The following is a 20,127-nucleotide window of genomic DNA, read 5'->3' on the forward strand; positions in this document are numbered from 1 at the left end:
AAAAAAGAGTACGGCAACTTACAAAGAGCCCAATAGTACAATGCAATAAAATTCTAAAATATACTCATGCGCCGATCCATTGGATTTCTGCCCACCGACCAAAATAGAGGCGCCTAACAAGCGCGGTTTAAGGGCAATCCAAAGATGATTTTACTTGAAACAACACTTGTTGTAACAATAAACGTACTTAAAAATCACAACGGAGAGATGAGTATCGGTAGTAATTGGATTAGAGACATCTAAGAGAAACACTATATATCATGATGTTCGACAAATGAGCATTGCTGGCTCATCCGCCAGATAAGTTAGGCGGTTGCCTAAGGCCTCAAAATGAAATAAGGATCCGAAAACAAGTTTGTTTGAAAAAAAAAAAAAGAAGAAGAGGGAATAGAAGAAACCAACCATTTCAGCTTTCTGGTCATCCGTACTGACAAGGGGAAAAAAAGGAGGGGAGGGGAGGGGGAAGGGGTTTAATAAACAGGGCCGATCGTCTAAATCTGCGACTAGATTTGGAGTTTTCTATAGCCAAAAGTGTAATAACCCCAACCCCCTTTCAAGGGTAGAATAGTCTTTACCACCTATGAGAATGGATAACTAGACGGGATTAATAAACACCTGATTTTACATATGAATTTTTATTTCTTGATATTAATTCATATTTCTCGATATTAAATAACCACTCTTATATTTTATTAAAACACCTATTTTAAATTTAATAAATTTATATCAATTTAAGTTCCACTTTTATATTTTATATTTATATTAAAATATGAGGATCAGATTTTATATTAAAAATATTAGATATCTGATTTATTATTATTAAAATACCTATTTTAGTATATAAAATCCTAGCAGTCAAAGAATGAAACCCTACACCTTATAAATACGTCCTTTAGCCGTCATTTGCTCATCTCATCTCAAAAAATTTTCATGAAAACCATCTCCCTATTCCTCTCTCGCAAGACGATCCGGCCACAATCTCTTTGTTTCTAGCCAAGAATCACAGCAGGTATATTTTCTTTCCCTTCTACCGACGTCCCCTATCTGTAACTCTCCTATTACTTTTTTTGTTTGTTGATCTCCATATTTCCATATGATTAGACTTTAAAGTTTCTTGTCTTTCCTCTTATTGTTTCTTTTAACATCAAGTACTCACCAACCTCACGACCAAGTACTTCTTGGATTCTTTTTGTTTGGTCTTTTCCTTCTTCCCACCTACTATTTACATTAGGCTTGTTATTTATTAGTTTCTTTTTCTCTTCTAGCAGTGAAACGTAGGAGGTATAGCCTTCAAATTTTTAATCTTCTTTTCTTTTGGTTCTAGTCGGACAGCACATGCTTGATTTTGTCTTCTTGTGTATATCCCCCACTTTTGCTCTTTCTTCTAAACAGCAACGTCCCCTTATTTTGTTTTGTTTTCAGATTATGAGTAGAAAGACCTAGGCAGTCGGAATGGGATCTTGTCTAGCATTAGGACATTGCATCTCAGTTACCTTAATAAGTGCACTTGCACAATAAATTTAGTTTTTCTTTAGAATTTCAATTATTGAATCAAACATAATTGTTCATTTCGAAATAACTGTTTCCGCATTTATTAAAGCTCTGAGTTTTAAAATCTTTATTATTTTTGTTATTAAATTCAGCATATTAGCTAGGTTATCTGGCAGACCTTACGAATCTTTGTAGTTTGGTGTATAAAAATAGACGAACCTAACCCTTAGCGGTTTGGGGGCGTTACAGTTTTGGTATCAGAGCAAAGGTTATAAGGTTCTGTAAACTTTAGGAGCCAGATCATTAAGATAGACTTAGTGGGGTAATGGGGAATCACATTCCGGCCTAGCAGAGTCAGTCCATTTTGTCTTATATTCAGTGCTAGGGAATCATTCCCTAATTTTTTTTACACTAACACTTATAACATCAATTGTATAGATGGCACCCCACACTCGCAACCAAGGGAACCTCCACGAGAACGAGAATAGCGAAAATGTGGGAAACCCGACGCCAAACGGAAACCCCGAGACTTTGACCGCATTGGCTGCTCAACTGGTGGACCTACTGAAGATGGGTGCAAATGCTAACCGAGAGGTGAGACAGAATGAAGAAGAACAACGGGGTTGTAATTTTGAACAATTCAATAAGCAACACCCCCCTAGTTATGAAGGACTTCCGGATGCGGTGGCTGCAGAGAACTGGGTATTGCAGATGGAGAAGCTAATGGAGGTTATGTGTTGTACGAATGAACAGATGGTCAGTTATGCTACTTTCAAGTTAACAGCTGAAGCAGAACGTTGGTGGACATCAAAGAAGGACCACCTGCAACAATAGGTAGGCGAAGGCATACCAATCACCTGGAAGGACTTCAAAGATGCATTCCTGGAACGCTTCTTTCCTCAATCAGTTCGGCTGGCTAAGGCACAAGAATTTACAGACCTGGTGCAAGGGTCGTCGACAGTGGAGCAATATGCAGCAAGGTCCATAGAACTATCACGGTTCGCGCCCTACTTAGTACCCACGGAAGACCTAAAGGCAAGAAAGTTCAAAAGGGGTTTACAGCCAAGGATCATGAATCAGGTGGTTGCATTCGAAATTGGAAATCTAACGGAACTTGTCAACAAAGCGGCGGTGGTGGAGCGGACACTGAATATCAATGCAGAGCACTTCAACCATAGAAAGAGGAGTGCTCCACAAGAGAGTCGTTATGGTGGAAATTCCCATGATCACAACAAAAGAAGATTCAACCCAACGGGTGGAAGAAACACGGCTCATCAGCAGCCCCATCATCAGGGAGGAGGTGGACAACGCCCTATATGCCAGACTTGTGGGAAAATGCATTATGGGAGATGCCGACTCGGACAGCCGGGTTGTTATCGGTGTGGTGGACCAGGACACCTCGCTAAGGATTGCAGGGCCCCTGCCAATAATCCAACCAATCAGAATCGCCCAGTGGAACAACGGAATACTGCGCCTACACGTGTATATGCCCTGACTCTAGGTGATGCTGCTGCGTTAAACGAAGTAGTGACAGGTACACTTTTGATTTCATTCAGCCAGGCTACTGTGCTCTTTGACTCTGGTGCAACGCATTCATTTGTGTCATACTCTTTTTCCCGAGACTGTAATTTGATGTCTGAATGGTTGGATGTAGACCTAGCAATAGCTACCCCTGTAGGGAAAACTGTAGTGTGTACTTCCGTAGTTAGAAACTGCCCTATTTCCGTACAAGGACATGTCATGCCGGCTAACCTTGTTATTTTTGAGATGAGCGGGTTTGACGTGATCCTAGGTATAGATTGGTTTTCCATTTATCATGCTTGTGTCGATTGTTTTTGCAAGGAAGTAGTGTTCAGACCACCAGGAGCAGCAGAATTCAAAATTCAAGGGAATAGGGGTTTTAACTTACCCAAGCTAGTATCAGCAATGCAAGCGACTCGGCTTTTGAAGCAAGGGTGTTCGGGATTCTTGGCGTGTGTGACAAAAGAAGCACCAGAAGCAATGCTCGAGGGGATACCTATCGTGCGGGATTTTATGGATGTGTTTCCGGAGGAACTACCTGGGTTACCTCCCTACAGAGAGATCGAGTTTACAATAGACTTATTACCGGTCACGGGACCTATATCCAAGGCACCGTACCGGATGGCACCACTCGAACTGAGAGAGTTGAAAGAGCAGTTGCAAGAACTCCTAGACAGAGGATTCATTCGCCCAAGTGTATCTCCTTGGGGAGCGCCCGTTTTATTTGTGAAGAAAAAGGATGGATCGATGAGGTTGTGTATCGACTATAGGGAATTGAACAAGATAACCGTCAAGAACAAATACCCGCTACCAAGAATTGATGACCTTTTTGATCAATTACACGGTTCCCAAGTATTCTCTAAGATCGACCTAAGGTCCGGATACCATCAACTCAAGATTAAGGAAAAAGATATCCAAAAAACAGCATTCAGAACGCGTTACGGGCACTACGAGTTCCTGGTGATGCCGTTCGGACTAACCAATGCGCCAGCCGCATTCATGGACATGATGAATCGAACCTTTCGAGAACTCGTTGATAGGTGTGTGGTGGTATTTATTGATGATATATTAATTTATTCGAAGAGTCGAGATATTGAGTATCTTGAGGAAACATAAACTTTTTGCGAAATTCAAGAAGTGTGAATTCTGGTTGGAAGAAGTAACATTCTTGGGGCATGTTATATCAAAGGAAGGAATTTTGGTGGATCCCAGTAAGGTGGAAGCCGTGGTTAATTGGGCAAGGCCTACGAGTGTCCATGAGATACGAAGCTTCTTGGGCCTCGCAGGTTATTATAAAAGATTCGTAGAAGGGTTTTCCAAGCTAGCTGCACCCTTAACCAAACTTACCAAGAAGAATGAGGCGTTCATTGGGGGTGGATTGTTACAAAAAGTGAGGTACTAATTATGAAAATTCAAATGATAAGGAGCAGGGGAGCCAAGATTGTAGCTCCCCGCCTTTACTTAATGAAAGGCGAAAGTGAAATTTTCAATCTCCACTAAGCATTATTATCTCAACCTCAATATCATCAAAGTTTATATATATCTCATAACAGATATATTTTTTTTATTCATTAACCATGCAGTGGAAATATCAGCAATAAACCTTTGCCTTTCGATTGATCTGATAAACTCAACAATAATACATACCAGAGCTTCTATTACATTTTGTAAAGTCATTACAACTCAAATCTTTCTATTTATATATCAACACTACAATATACCACACGTAGCATTAAAACAAATTCTATAAATATCGATTTAACTCAAATCAGAACTTAATGAGTCTAGGGTCCCTGAGTACCTCAAGAAAAGACATCTAAGCATTGCTATGAGACTCCCTCAATCTTCCATACGTGCAAGTTCTACCATAATAACTATGCAATTGTGATCCACAATTACATAGGCGGATTAATGAGTCCACAGTCTCAATAAGTATAAGAAATTACAGAGCATTTTCAAATAGAGCCATTTTTTTAGAAAATGTCTCCAACATGATAATTATAATAACAGCTAAACTAGGTTTACCAAAAATAATCATTTTAAGTAATTCATAGCTGGTAAGATAAGCACTGTAGAGTTGTTTAATAATACATAATAAAATTCACTTATATTTTAAGTGACATTTCTTTAATACGTATGGCTTTATACATTTATACCAATGTACATGTTACTTGCATCTCATAAAATGCATATATATATAAGTATAAAGTAATGAAACAAATCAATAATCACAAAACATATAAATCACATTATTCATTATATGTAATACATTTTTCTCTCACTTTTCTCTAAGAGACTCTTCTAGCTCATCCGACTTTCTAAAGGACTTTAAGTACCTTTCATTTACGGCTATCAGGAGGCACCTTCGGCTCCTCGGTTAACGTCGATAGGAGACACCTTCGGCTCCTCGTTTAACGTCTATAGAAAAAACCTTCGGCTCCTCGTTTAAACATTGTTTATGAAAAACTTTCCAAATTCTTATTTAATCTGGTAGGACCCTTCGGCCTCCACAATTAACATAAGAACACATTCTAACTGTATATTAAGACCTTTTGGTTTCTTATTTAACTTGGAAGGCCCTTTCGGTTTCCACAGTTAACATAGGACAATCTTCTGGCTTCATATTTAACTTAGGAAGATTTTTTGGCTTCCCAGTTTTACTATCTCTTATTCTCATTGTTTAACAATATGCAATAATATGTCTCTCTTAAAATCATTATTTTGTTTTCATAATCATCCTCTTTCGTTTCACAAATTATATCAACACATGTGAAAATAATTCAGAACATATAATCATGTTATTCATAAAACACTAAGGGGCTCATGTAATTTTAATAATCCTACTTCAAAAACTTTATCAAATATTTCAGTAAGTAAAATACTCATAAAAACAGTATCATTTCTCAGTAAGTAGTTATACTTACCACTTCGCAGACGATCTAAAAGCTCTTATTGTCTTTAATAACTCATTGCAATTTATTGCGCCCACGTGCGACAGTATATTAGTTTAAATTTAATTTTATAAAGCTTATATCTAGACGATTGATTATTTCCCTTATACTCTGCCTAAAAATGGACAGCATAACGACATATATCGATCTAAAATGTTGTAATGTCATTCGGACATCATAACGGCTATGTGGCTTTACCATGTATTTTTACAAGGGCATTATTATGGCACTAGTATAATATTTATCTAAAATTTCTAACATTACTTGGGCATTACAACGGCGCGAATATTGTATAATACATAATAATATTAAGGCAACACAACGACGCATTTGTAATATTTAAAAGAATGATTGAATATAATATCATTCCCTGAGATATTCAATCACACTTTCCCGAGCAATTTAGGCATTATATCGACATAATTTAAATTTTAATAACTAGAATTGACATAAACTAAGGGTACGTAAAAGAATTATACCTAGCACTCTCACTTTAATTAGCTCTAAAGCTTATTACTATTCTAAATATTTCTCACTTCTTTTCTTTTCTGGATTTTATTTTTTTTATTACTCCAGCACCCTAGTAAGTAACGTAGAGAGAAAGAGCAAAATTTTGATAAAATTTTAATTTTATAAAAGTTAAGTGGTGAAACAATTATGGAATTTACATGCATTTGCCGAAGGTAGGCGTACGTAAGAACAAATTCTAGAAAACCTTAGAATAAGCTGCAATGTGTGCCAACGTAAGTTCTAGTGAGTTTTCTAGTGTTAACGTGGACGTGCTAAATTGAACTAGAAATAGGTGTGAAAATCTTCAAGACTTTTCTTTCTAGAATTTCATTTGACCTTTGACTAGCCTATTAGAAATGGGCGTGAAAACACTTCCATAAAGTCCTTCAAATTTCACTAGTGTTCATGTGTTTATGCTTAAATGCTAGTGACAACTCTTAAAATATAATATAAATAATATTATGTTATATATTACAATTCTTACAAATTCTCAAAGCTCCAATTTTTTATTTATTTATTTTTTTTTAACCTTGTTCAAACTGTCCACTTCTCAAACTAAACTGAGAAAATAAAATTAGAGATAAAATATATTTGATCTAATCTAATACCAATATTTATACCAAAGTATTTTTAATCATCCTAATAAATTCCTTTGGTGTTACATTCTCCCCTCCTTATTAGAATTTTGTCCTCGAAATTTTAAGTGTAATAAATATATAATGATGCAGGCTTAAAACTTATATATTTATTACGCTCCCATTGAGTTACCTTAATAGACCTCGTGGATTATCAATGCCAAGCATATTATTCCTGCTTTAATTGTCATTTCTAAGTCTTTACACTTGATTCATTGGTACTTATTCTTATGTCTTATATCACTACTTCGACTAGACACTCAACGATTTAAATCATACCTTATCATCTACACTACTTTATCACAACTCCATAAATCACCATATTTCATATGTCCTTACAAGAATCACCTGTCTCATCCTATTTTTCTTTCAATTTCAACTCAAACCACTAAGTTTCTTGAGTCAAATCAATCCCTAATTAGCAAATTGTATATCACAGTCTTTATTTTATTTATTTTTTTTTTCTACTGACTCTTGTCATCCTGTGACCTTATCCTTAATCACCCTTTTATATCACAACCTATATTCTAAGGTTTCCAATTTATCAACTTTTATGCGATTTGCGTTCGACAACTAAAATTCATCGAGCTCTATCATCATAAAGTACTTTGTACTGTGTATCAATGCTAGCTACAATTTTTTAAGTTTGTTTCAATCGCTATGCTTAGATTCCACTATATCTTCTTTTCTATAACAGTCATCCATCAAGATGCCCAATATCACATTTTTCCATCGTCACACCTCAAGAGATTCATCTCCACAAGTCATACTCTCATCATCATCTACAGTCTATACAGTAGCCTTACTATCATACTTCACATTATATTGTATTCATGTTTGGTACCATTAATATTTTATTATCTCATTGTTAAATTGATCATTACATGGTCGTTTATCATTTCTCTCAGGAGTCACTGCACTACATATCATTTGTTCATCAAGGGTTCTAACGATTCTATCTACTAACCACATGATACATCCTATGCGCCTTGATTATAATACTCTTATGCTTACACAATATACCTAAGCTATTAAACCTAGCAGCATTCATTTTCCTTGATATCCATATGTTTCTACGTTGGATATTATCTAACTCTATCTCTTGGTTTCATGGAAACAATATTTACCTTACATCGATGCTTGACCTTAGTACGCCCGTTGGACCACCCTCATGTCACTTCTTAATCCATGTGGAACTAGTTTACTTGAAAGTACCTCGGTCATGGTACTCCCCTCCTTAAGAAGAAACTCATTATTCTGACTTACAACTTAATGATGATCATTCCTATTTTCTTTGTGTCTTAAATTCCAAAATATCATTCTGTATAGATTTCTAAGCTAAACATTATCTCATACCAATCAAATTCTTAGTTGCAGCTGACTTCTTATCTCAAAATTTCAACCAATAAATCTACTCTTTAAGCAACCTCAATGGTATATGATTGTATTATTCATAATACTATAAAAGGCAACCTCCGCGCATTCATATGGTTTGTTTATTCTTTGCAAGTCTCACTATCATTTCTTTTGTCGGGTTCTAATTACATATTGACACAGGTTAAAACACATGATATGCTATCAACCATACTTTTAAAATGTCAAAGCTCACTGCATGGTTTATTAAGTTAAAAATTTACTCAATCATTACTGCACCAATCAATCTAACCACTAATAAGCAAAAAGCGAAATACAATTAAAAGGGTGTAAGAAAATAATCACCTTCTTAAATCTCTTTAATAGGTTGCTCTAGATCCTGTATAGTTGACATATCCAATCTAGCAACCTTTATCTTATTAATCTCTTACCCAATCACCCAAATTTATATAGTACCATGAATTCTTGTTTAGCGTTTGTGCACATATCCATTGTCCAAATGATTATTATTATTTTTTTTTAAGTGTTAAAAAAAAATACAAAGAAAAGGCCAGGGGAAGGGAATAGGAATTAAGAACATTTAAAAAAAAAAAAAAGAGTACGGCAACTTAACAAAGAGCCCAATAGTAAAATGCAATAAAATTCTAAAATCTACTCATGGGCCGATCCATTGGATTTTTGCCCACCGACCAAAATAGAGGCCGCCTAACAAGCGGTTTAAGCCTTTTAAGCGCAATCCAAAGATGATTTTCCTTGAAACAACACTTACTGCAACAATAAACATACTTAAAAATCACAACGTAGAGATGAGCATCGGTAGTAATTGGATTAGAGCCATCTAATTAAGATTAATTCTTTTAAGCTTCTAAATGATCGATGATGGTCCATGGGTCTCTTCTCAAATCAATTTAGAATTCGTTTGGGTTTGTAATTTCAAAACATGTGATTTAAAAATAATAATTTTAAAATGTTTAATTTGAAACTGCGATTTTTAAAAGCGTAGTTAATATTTAGTATAATTGCAGTTTGACCATTAAAATCATAGTTTATCATTTAAAATGGTACGCTTTAAAAAACGCACACACTTGCCCGTGATTAGCCAACACAAATTTTTCTACGTTTTAAATTGTAATATTTTAAAAATGCATTCACAAATGATACATTTTTAACGATTTGATTTAAAATTACATTTTTAGTATGCAAAATTACAATGCCAAACGTATTCTTAATAGATTCTAAATTTGATATTTGGAAATACTATTCTCTTAATTATTGTTTGGTCATCATCTAGGATTCTGAGTAGATCTTGATGGATAATGACTTATCTGTATGCAATAAGTTTAATTGCAATAAGACATAGGTAGAGAAACTAAGGTTATTGAGCACCCCTTAGGTTGAGGTTCGCTTTAGACTGACGCCCTCTTCAAAGACCTACTACTAACCACCCTACTATAGGGGGTCGGTCACTAAATTGTACCGACTCCATCCCGTTGGTACACCGACCACAAGCACCGATCGAATTCTAAGTGGCCGCCAGGTTTATTTGCCTGCAATCCAACAGGATAGGTCGGAATGGTCGGGTCAAGTTGTTTGGGCCGACACGCTGGCACCATAATAGAAACTGATTCCAAACATAGTGACCACATTAAATTCTATTATTATCCTTCTTCTTCATCTTTTTTTTTTTTTTTTAAAAAAAATAATACAAAAAATAAGTTCTATTCTCTTACGTAGCAGATCTTCCCCGATGTATCCAAATATATAGACGTCTGAAAATCAGTTTTCAAATTTGCCATCTAGCTCTCAGCGTGATCATATATAGCCCACCTTGAATTTAAAAGCGAAAAAAAAAGTTGGCTAATTAGCAGTAATTCAAGGGGTGGAATTTTTCAAATTAAGCCTATATACCACGAGGTTTGCAGAAAATTGAATGGCCGAAGCCATAGCTAGGCCACATCCAGATCCAGTGGCTCATTATCTCGGAGTTGGTCACCTGTTTTCCATTTCTTAACCTCAAATTTCCCCGTCTGGCCGGTTCCTAATTATGTTTCTTAATTAATTTTTGCCAACAGACTCCCAGTACGTTCCAAGTCAACGAACCCCATATCATACGTCAAGCTGTTCCAGTAGCTTGATCATCTTGACTTACGATCTATATAAATGGGCTTCGTTGACTTGGATCTACATTTCTGTTCGCCGAAATTAAGAAATATAAATTAACCAACATCGATCTGAAAACTGGTTTACATATAATTGATGAAATTAAGTAAAAAGCACAACATCGATCTGAAAGCATTTACGATCAGTCAAACAAGCTGAACATCCCTGGGCTTCAAAGGAACATACTCGCCTAGATTAACTTCAAGGTGATCCGAAAGGGCCGGCTTGTCGATATTTTCATGGTGGTAGGATTTGCAAACGAGATAGATCACCGTATGAATGACAAGCCCGAAGAGAGTCAACTTGGAAAGCAACAACAAACATATAATCCCAATGGCCACCCTGCTGACCATGCCCGATGACTCACCACGAACAACCAGTTTCTCAAATGCTACTTGTACGAGCCAGACAGAGATATTGAACATCAAAGATATAATCGTGGCCACCCCCGTCTTTCCCTTTATCAGTGCCTTGCTCTTCATCATGGCACGAAATCCACACGTGTCTTCCAACACAGTCACAACGCTCGCCAATTGCCAAACAATGGCCATGTAAACAAGCCCCGCCACGTACACGATCCCCAGAACAATAACTATGGGAACAAGAAATTTGACTGACGCAAGGAAAATTACCAGTGTAATGAAGATCAACATCAAAAGTGATGCCACTATGCTGTAAGCGAAGACGGCGACGAAAGTGGAGACGAAGGTGAGCATAAGCCGCTTCAAGACCTTGGGGACGACGCTCATAACCTTCTCGAAAGTTACTTCACGGCCGGTGTAAATACATGCAATAGTGTAAACCACAGCGGATGTGGAGACGAGGGAGAAGATGAGGACGAAGGTGAAGTATGCAGCCACGAAGAGCCAAAAAGTGATCCGTTCGGATGTGAGGTCTGAGAGCTTGTGGTATTTAGGAGCACCTGCCTGGGTTTGATTAAAGACTATTTCGTTGTGAATGGTGTTTGGGAAGAGGAGCTTGGATGCTTCCATATGAGCCAAGGCGATGAAAGATAGAGGGAGGATTAAGGTCAGGGTGATCTGGGTGAAGACGTTCCTAGGCCTCCATGAGAAAATGATCTTCCAGGCCTCCATGAGAAAATGATCTTCCAGGCCTCTTGGTAGATAGCAAAGAGGCCAAGAAATTGCATATCTTCTTGTTTTCTATCCATGATCCTAATTTCTTGAATGGATTTCCTGTTTTGGGAGAGGGGGAGAATATGGAATGGATCGGAGGAGGATGAGAATGGATCGGAGGAGGAGAATGGATCTATATCTATATATGGACTTTTCTTATAGCAAGCTAATCCTACTTTTCAAATAAGGTCAAGTCAACTTTCGTGTTAATTTTGTACATGGACTTTTCTTATATCAAGCTGCCAAGCCTCCAGGGCTCCAAGCCTCCAACTTTTCAAATAAAATACCTATTTATCACACAGATTAAGGTGACATATTTGAAAGTTACAAATAAAGAAAAAAAAAAAGTCTATGTAGTGTCTTCAACCTATAAAAAAGAAAAAAAAAAATTGGCCTCTGAATAAATTATTTTAAATTTATGACATGAGTTACAGCCGTTTTGACCAAATTTTATACAGTTAAATTTGCCTCATTTCTCACATGACCTACACTAGAGGACCGCAAGGAGTTCAGATCAATTTTGAAATCCTTCAAGGAGCAGTATTGGATGCACATTTAAATTGGACATTATGTAAATCTTTTTTAAAAAAAAATGGAGATTATGTTATATGCGATGAAGTTGTACACGAAGTCCTTTTCACAACAAATCATAGTGAAGGGATTTTGAGCACAAATTTTGCAAAAAAAAAAAAAAAAAAACTGTGTAAATAGCACAAATGGCCTTGATTTGGTTATTGATTTAACTGAAGAAAGTTGTGGGCTTTGACTCTCTGTAGTTAAAGTTTATCTTGCAAAGTATTCGATCTTCTATATTTATGTTATTTCTAATTAATTAAAACATCTAGAAAGGAATCATGAAAAGAGAAAAATGTGAAACTTAAGCTTTAATGATTTTGTAAGGAGAAAGAGACTGCGCTGCGCACGTCTCTAAAAGAAAACAACGTACGGAATTTTCAGACTAAATACTAAAAAAACAAATTAAATATAAAAAATTTTATCAACCAAAGACAAATAGCGACAAAGCATATTTAATTAATTTGTTGTTTTCGGGGGCGGAGGCACGTTGGTAGGCATGGCCCCTCCAATTTTTTTATTTTTTTTTTAAGGGTTAACGTACCGATGACCCCTGCAAAAAATAATTCAACCCCACCTCCAAAAAAAAAAAAAATTATTCTACTAACTACAACACGCACCTGAATCTTAAAAAAAAAAAAAAAAACAGTTGCACGCAGCTAGGGGTGAAAATAACCGTCCGCTAACCGCTAACCGTCCATAACCGCTAACCGTAAAACCGTTAAAACCGCCTAAAAACCGGTAACCGGTAACCGCTAACCGCCCTATAAAGGCGGTTAGCGGTTTTTAGAAATGCGGTTAGCGGTTATAATCGCTAACCGCCTTTATAATATTATTATTTTATATATATATTTATTATTATTTTTTAGATATAAAAACACCAAAATCAAAAACACATCATTTTGAAATTTTAACCTAGTATATATATATATATATATATATATATATATATATATATATATATATATATATATATATATATATATATATATATATATATATATATATATATATATATATATATATATACATACATACATATATTATTTTTTGGATATAAAAACACCAAAACCAAAACACATCGTTTTGGAATTTTAACCTAGACATTAAAAACCCAGAAAAAAACCTAGACTCATCACATTCTCTCTTGTCTCCCTCTCCACGCCACCAGCCCCTCAGTGCCCTCACCTCTCAACTCTCTCATGATTCTCATCTCCATTCTCTCAACTCTCTCATGGTTCTCATCTCTATTCTCTCTCGTCTCCCTCTCCAGTCGTTTAACGCAATCTTCGAAGAGAAGCTCCAGGGTGATGGGGAGGAGATCGAGGGCGGTGGAAGCTCTATTGATGGAACTGGAGAGATCGGAACAATAGAGGAGTTGGAGGACGGTTAGTTGCACTGGAGGGACGATTAGCGGTGGAGCACGTGAGAGTGAAGGTAGATCTGGAGTGGTGGTCGTGGTTGGGTAGATCTGGAGCGGTCGTGGTGGTTGGGTAGATCTGGAGTGGTGGTCGTGGTTGGGTAGATCTGGAGCGGTCGTGGTGGTTGGGTAGATCTGGAGTGGTCATTGTTGTTGGATGAGGACTCATCGGAGTCTGAAGTGGTGGTGGTGGCTCGGTCCACGAAGAGGCAGAGGATGACGTCGGCGGTGGAGGGGTCGATTTCCGCACGGCCAAATGTAAAAAAAAAAAAAAAAAAAAAAAAAAAAGGTTGCCGGTTGCCGGAGGCGGTTTGTGATTTTCAGTAACCGCCTAGGCGGTTACGGTTGGCGGTTTTGGCCAATAACCGCTAACCGCCACCGCCTTTTCACCCCTACACGCAGCAGACCAAAAACAAGAAAAAAAAAAAAAAAAAAAAAAAAAAAAAAACCCAACTCTTAGAGGCTACAAAGCAAACAAGAAAATAATAATAATAATAATATCAGCAATCAGCAGATCCTCTCGAACATGGCAAATCATGTTAATCAAAAATTCACACCGCACAAAAGAAAAGTTGGCAAAATTTGCTTTTCAGTTTTCAACAACTCTCTCAAATTTCTCTCAAAGCCTCAATCTCATCCTTCCAAGTGTCACCCAACCCCAAAAAAAAAAAGAAAAAAAAACGCTTGTAGACGGGAAGTGTGATGCCTACTTATTCATTCCCTATGAGTTTCCTGACCTTCGAGGATTGGATTTTCTCATTTTGGTGGTTGTCCTCGACAACCTTTTCTTCAATCAACTAACAAGTGAGACTTCTCACGTACATCATTTAATATCACAACTGATAAGTTGCTGAAGAGTTGTGTAACCCTTGCTTACATTTTAAGGACAAAAAGCGTGTAGAATTTTCGTAACATCCAGAGAAATCTCAGTTTAATTAGGAGCCCACTAGATTAGCAAAGAAAAAGAGGACTCTGGCCAACATTATCTCAACCATCATTATTGGTGGTTGTCCTCGACAACCTTTTCTTCAGTCAACTAACAAGTGAGACTTCTCATGTACACCATTCAATATTACAACTTGTGTAACCCTTGCTGACATTTTAAAGACAAAAAGCGCGTGGAATTTTCGTAACATCCAGAGAAATCTCAGTTTAGGAGCCCACTAGATTAGCAAAGAAAAAGAGGACTATAAGCCAGTGAAAAGAAACATGCAGCCACAGCCACAGGATACATGATAATAAAGAAAAAGACAGACTATTAAATCTCGATCTTACTCTATTCATCTATTTTATTTTTTGTTTTATTTAATCAATATATATAATGTTTCATCTTATTTATTGACCTTGTACCCTAGGATATCTCTTCAGTTTAATAAAAAGAAGACACAAAAGGAAGCTAGGTATTGAGTTCGATCAACAGCAATTGGAAAAATAAATAAATAAATAATCCTAAGAGAAAAATGTGTCCTTTTTTAATGGAATATATGGAATAGATTCATAGTTTGAACTCAAATATTTTGTAATCTAAATTTTCGCCGCTCTTTATTTTGGGTAGTTTTGGAGGGAGATTTCCAATTAGTGTAAAGTGTAAACCGATGCAAAAGCAATAAAAGTGATTGAAAAGCTGTGTTTTTTAATTCACAAATCAACACAAACATTTATAATGAAAGCGAAATTGTTGTTGAACTAAAAAAAAAAAAATGTCTTTCTCACTACAATCATGATCCTTTTATAACAAGGCAAGAAATTAGCTCTAACCTAATCTAAACCAAATCGCATAAAGATGGAAATTAAGATCACAAAGTGAACCAAATTGAGAAAGAACTCAAAATGGATGGAATTGATTTGTTGCCAAAATTAAAAAGATTGCTCAAATTATTTTGCATCAGATGGATCCGCTCGAACGGACTTCTAGCAAATCATTCTGTCTTGATTTAGCTAGAGCCAACTTCTATCGGACTTTTAACAAACCATTTTGTCCTTACTTGGCTTGAGCCAACTTTTAACAAACTTGTAGCAAAGTTCAAGCTAACTTCTAGTAGAGGGTTCTACACGCCCCATTTGTCCTACAATAGTCTCCTCCACTTCAAAAACGCTCGTCCTCATATTATAATTTGGATAAGGTGGCTTATCCATCTAAAGAAATGTATTGTGGGGAATTTTTGTACTATCTAGAGAAATATATAATAATTGACAAAAACTTTAGTTGTGTTGGGTTTTTAATATTGACAAATTCGGTGTCAAAACTTATTTGTTTTATTCAAGAAAGGAAAGAGCCAAGTAAGAAAGAATATTGCAGAGTATTCCTCAAGAAAAAGGAAAAAGCCAAGAAAGAAAGAATATTACTGAATATTCTTCAAGAAAATGAAAGAACTGAGTAGTGAAAATATTGCAGAATATTAATCAAGAAATGAAAGATATGTGATGTGGAAAATATTCTGCAAAATTAATTGTTCCTAATTGATTGTCATTCATTTTCATAACAGAGATTTCCTTAACAGAGACATCGTAATTTCTAGAGAGCTTCCAGAAGATTATTTGCAGAACATATTTTTCAATATGGAAAGGACTGATCAGAACAAGTAGGGGTGGGCACGGGTTGAGTTTTAGCCTTTTCTTGAACCCGCCCCGTGATGGGTGGGTTCCAGAAAATGGGTCCGAGCCCATATAAAAAAAATCCTTTTCCGTGCGGGTATCGGGTTCTCGGGGCAGGGTGAAAATTGGCTATTTTCGTGCAGGGCGGGGTGTTGCAGGTATCTATTTAAAATCTTGAACATCCCATTTAAACTGAAGAACAAACTACTATAGTTTTGTTTCTCTGTACCTTTTAATGGATCTTAAAACTGAAGAACAAAATACCAAGCACGTTACAAACTTACAAGAAAGATTGAATACCAGTTAACAGTTATTGCATAATATAAACTTAAGTCGGTTGTACTAGTAACAAACGGAGAGAGATAGAGTTTCTAGCCGTATAAGGAGTTTCTAGAACTGGAAGCTAGAGGGTTGGAATTGCAAAAGACTGTATGAGTGTATGACACCAAGCTGGAAGGTTGGAATTGGAAAGTGAAGTGCCTTCTACGGGAGGGGTGCGCTGTTTGGAGTCTTGGAGAAAGAATGCAGAAGGTTAGGGTTTGAAAAAAGTAATTATTTATATCAACGCTAACCTCGGGGCGGGGCGGGTTTGCGGGTAGGGAAAATCAGATTAATGGTGCTCGGTTTTGAAGTAAAATAACCTGTGTGAACTGTATAACATGAGATATCCACAAAATTTCGGGGGGGAGGGGGGGGTGGGGTGGTATGCGGGTTCGGGTGAGTTATGCCCACTCCTAAGAACAAGCATAGTTATGCCCACTCCTAAGAACAAGTATCTACACAAAATATCACTAAGAATGAAAGGTCCTGGTGAAAGAATTATTTCTGGAAATTTTACAGCTCAGAAAGTCGGTTTTCCCTAGATACCATTCGGACGCCCAGTTGCCAGAGTTCGGATGCTCAGCTTAGAGACTCAAAGTCCTATGAAGGTCCGAACATTACAGCAGACGATGAAGTCAGTAGCTCAAGGTTCGAAAGCTGTCCGAACGGGCCCAGCGAACGCTGAAGTCAACAAGTTCCCATCAGCAAGGAGTCCGAACGCTACTTTATGCAACCGTCTGGACGCTAGGGTTTCCAGGTCCGGACGCTTTTCAGAGTTTTATGAAGTTTTAGTCGCAGTTTTGGACGCCTAGAAGCCAGGTCCGGACGCTGCCTATGCAAATTCAAGTTTGAGTAGAATTAGGATTTCAGAAGCTTATTTAAAGATGCTCATAGGTTGTGTAATTTAAAAGCAGAATTCCATAGTAGAATTCTCATTGTTCTAAAAGAGCGTGTTTAGGCATAAATTGTTAGATATACTAACTCTCTTAGAGTTTTATGTTTGTTTTGTTGTAATCAATCTTTTGAAGTCTAACTTAGAGAGGAGTTCTAAGTTAAAAGAATCCATTGAAGAACTGTAACGACCCACCCCCAATGACACAATATTGTTCGCTTTTTGGCTCCCCAAACCAGACTTCCCAGGAGGTCACCCATCCTGAGATTGCTCTCGCAGAAGCACACTTAACTGCGGAGTTTTGATAGGTTCATAACCATCACGGTTTTAAAACGCGTTGTGTCATAAATGGTGCATTTATACATATAAGCACATCCCCATTCCTAGGCAATGTGGGATGTCACAATCACCCCCCCCTTGGGACCCAGCGTCCCTACTGTCGACCCTCATGGGATCACCCCATTCTTGGCATCCCAGCAAGTGCCCGCTGGCGACCCTCATGGGCTTGTGCGCGCTCCCACCATCTCAGGCTGGACAATGGGTCTGATACCATTTGTAACGACCCACCCCCCAATGACACAATATTGTCCGCTTTTTGGCTCCCCAAACCCGACTTCCCAGGAGGTCACCCATTCTGGGATTGCTCTCGCAGAAGCACGCTTAACTGCGGAGTTCTGATAGGTTCATAACCATCACGGCTTTAAAACGCGTTGTGTCATAAATGATGCATTTATACATATAAGCACATCCCCATTCCCAGGCGATGTGGAATGTCACAAGAACTCTTCAGACAGGAGGTCTCGTTGAGAGACGTTCATGTATAGGTACGTGTCAGAGTTAAAGATACGACTACTGCATTGGGTTATGTGAGTACGACTGCTTTGTAACTAGCTATTTATTTTGTTAGTAGATTTCATAGGTTTGGCTGCCCCAGAGTGATTTTTCTCTTTGATACAAAAAGTTTCCACTTCGTAACCAAAATATCTGTGTTTTTTACGTTTTCGCATTTTATATTTTGGTTGCATGTTTAGTTGTGATTACACAAACTTTAGGAGTCATATTTTATTTTCAAGCTGGACTCTTTAGTATCATGTGCAATTTTCATAGCATCCAGAGAAATGTGACCACTTCATGATCCAGAAATAGCCAGGAAAAATAAGACTACAAGACAAAGAAAAGAAGCAGCTAAGAAAAGTCCTCTTATGTTTTGCTGCAGGTTCAAGATGTTAGACAGATATTAATCATCCAAATATCCATTTGCTTGATACTTTACATACATGTCCACCAAACAATAACCATCACAAGCATTCAAACCCAATCCCACCTGAGTAACTTAAAAGATTTCATTTGCTATCCATATATAGGGCAATTCTAGCTACTCACAAGCTGATAAAACTCTGCTTAAAGTAAACCAATATGGCACTTACCCACTCAAAATCATATCTAATTACAAATCTATTGCTTTTCTTGGGTACCCCAATTGCATGAATTAAATTATCATCAAATTCCAACTAACTACATTCTTCTTTGGTATTTTCTCACACATCTTGGAGATGTTTGGGAAGTAATTGTGTAAACACTTGCTTGCCAAACAAGTCCCTTATAAGCCAAAATTTATATCTTGTCATAAGCATATTAATCAATGCATGCATACTTGACACATACATTAGACCCAAAAGCTTTTTATGGTGACTTTAAATATTTAACCATTGTCTTAACATTCTATGCTTCCAAAGCTTTCAAGAAAACAACAGCTAAAACTATTTGTTGGCCTCCACATTCAAAAATACAAGTTTATGAATATCAATAATATTATCTCCAAATGACAAGGATTTGTCAAAGCCTGTATGCCAAATTCACAAGGCAGAGGATATTATTTATTATATACCACTTCAAGCGAGACGATGAGAATTAAATCACATGAACCATGGTAAATATAGGGGTGCAAAGATAGTTACGAATAACGGTTATTGTTTTTAACCACTAACTGTAACCGTCTTAGGCGATTATTCTATTTTTATAACCGCAACTGTCCCGCCTTAGGCCGTTAACCGTTATTTAAATTTATAACCGCACCGTATAACTGCTTTTAAATTTGAGCATTTTGAGCATATTTTTGGGTGTTGGGTCATCATTGGACATCTTTTTGGGGTTTATTTTAGATATTTTTTTTGCCTTTTTTTTTTTTTTTTTTTGCCGAATGTATGGTGTCATTTAAAACTTCATATGAAATGACGTGTTTTGTGTGTGGGCGTGTGTGTGTGTATATATATATATATATATATATATATATATATGTATGTGGTTAGCGGTTACTAACTTCCTCCACCTACCCGTAAACCGTTAACCTCCCCGCCCTAGGCAGTTAACTATTTCTTCCTTCGCTCTAACATGGCCACCGGTTTTTTCTTTATCGAGTTTGGATCCGGTGTTGCACGTGTCCCATTGTTGAGTTGCTACACAATTTTCAGCTGTTCGATCACTGCCACTTGTGGTAATGAATGTCACTTGATATTCGGGTAAGGGTGCCCAAATTGCATGCCCAAAA

The 20,127-nt window shown here is 37.0% G+C and overlaps 2 protein-coding genes across 2 annotated transcripts; one reads left to right on the forward strand and one right to left on the reverse strand.

The window, feature by feature from the left end:
• Positions 1-1,929: 1,929 nt before the first annotated feature.
• On the forward strand, positions 1,930-4,128 carry LOC133866050 (uncharacterized). Its single transcript, XM_062302616.1, has 2 exons — positions 1,930-2,287; positions 2,399-4,128. Exons 1-2 carry the CDS (start codon positions 1,930-1,932, stop codon positions 4,126-4,128), a joined length of 2,088 nt encoding a protein of 695 aa, XP_062158600.1.
• A 6,660-nt stretch (positions 4,129-10,788) lies between these two features.
• Positions 10,789-11,736, reverse strand: LOC133866051 (uncharacterized). Its single transcript, XM_062302617.1, has one exon. It carries the CDS (start codon positions 11,734-11,736, stop codon positions 10,789-10,791), a length of 948 nt encoding a protein of 315 aa, XP_062158601.1.
• Positions 11,737-20,127: the final 8,391 nt, after the last annotated feature.

Source organism: Alnus glutinosa, chromosome 4 (genome assembly GCF_958979055.1).
Source record: "Alnus glutinosa chromosome 4, dhAlnGlut1.1, whole genome shotgun sequence".
NCBI classification, from domain to species: Eukaryota; Viridiplantae; Streptophyta; class Magnoliopsida; order Fagales; family Betulaceae; genus Alnus; species Alnus glutinosa.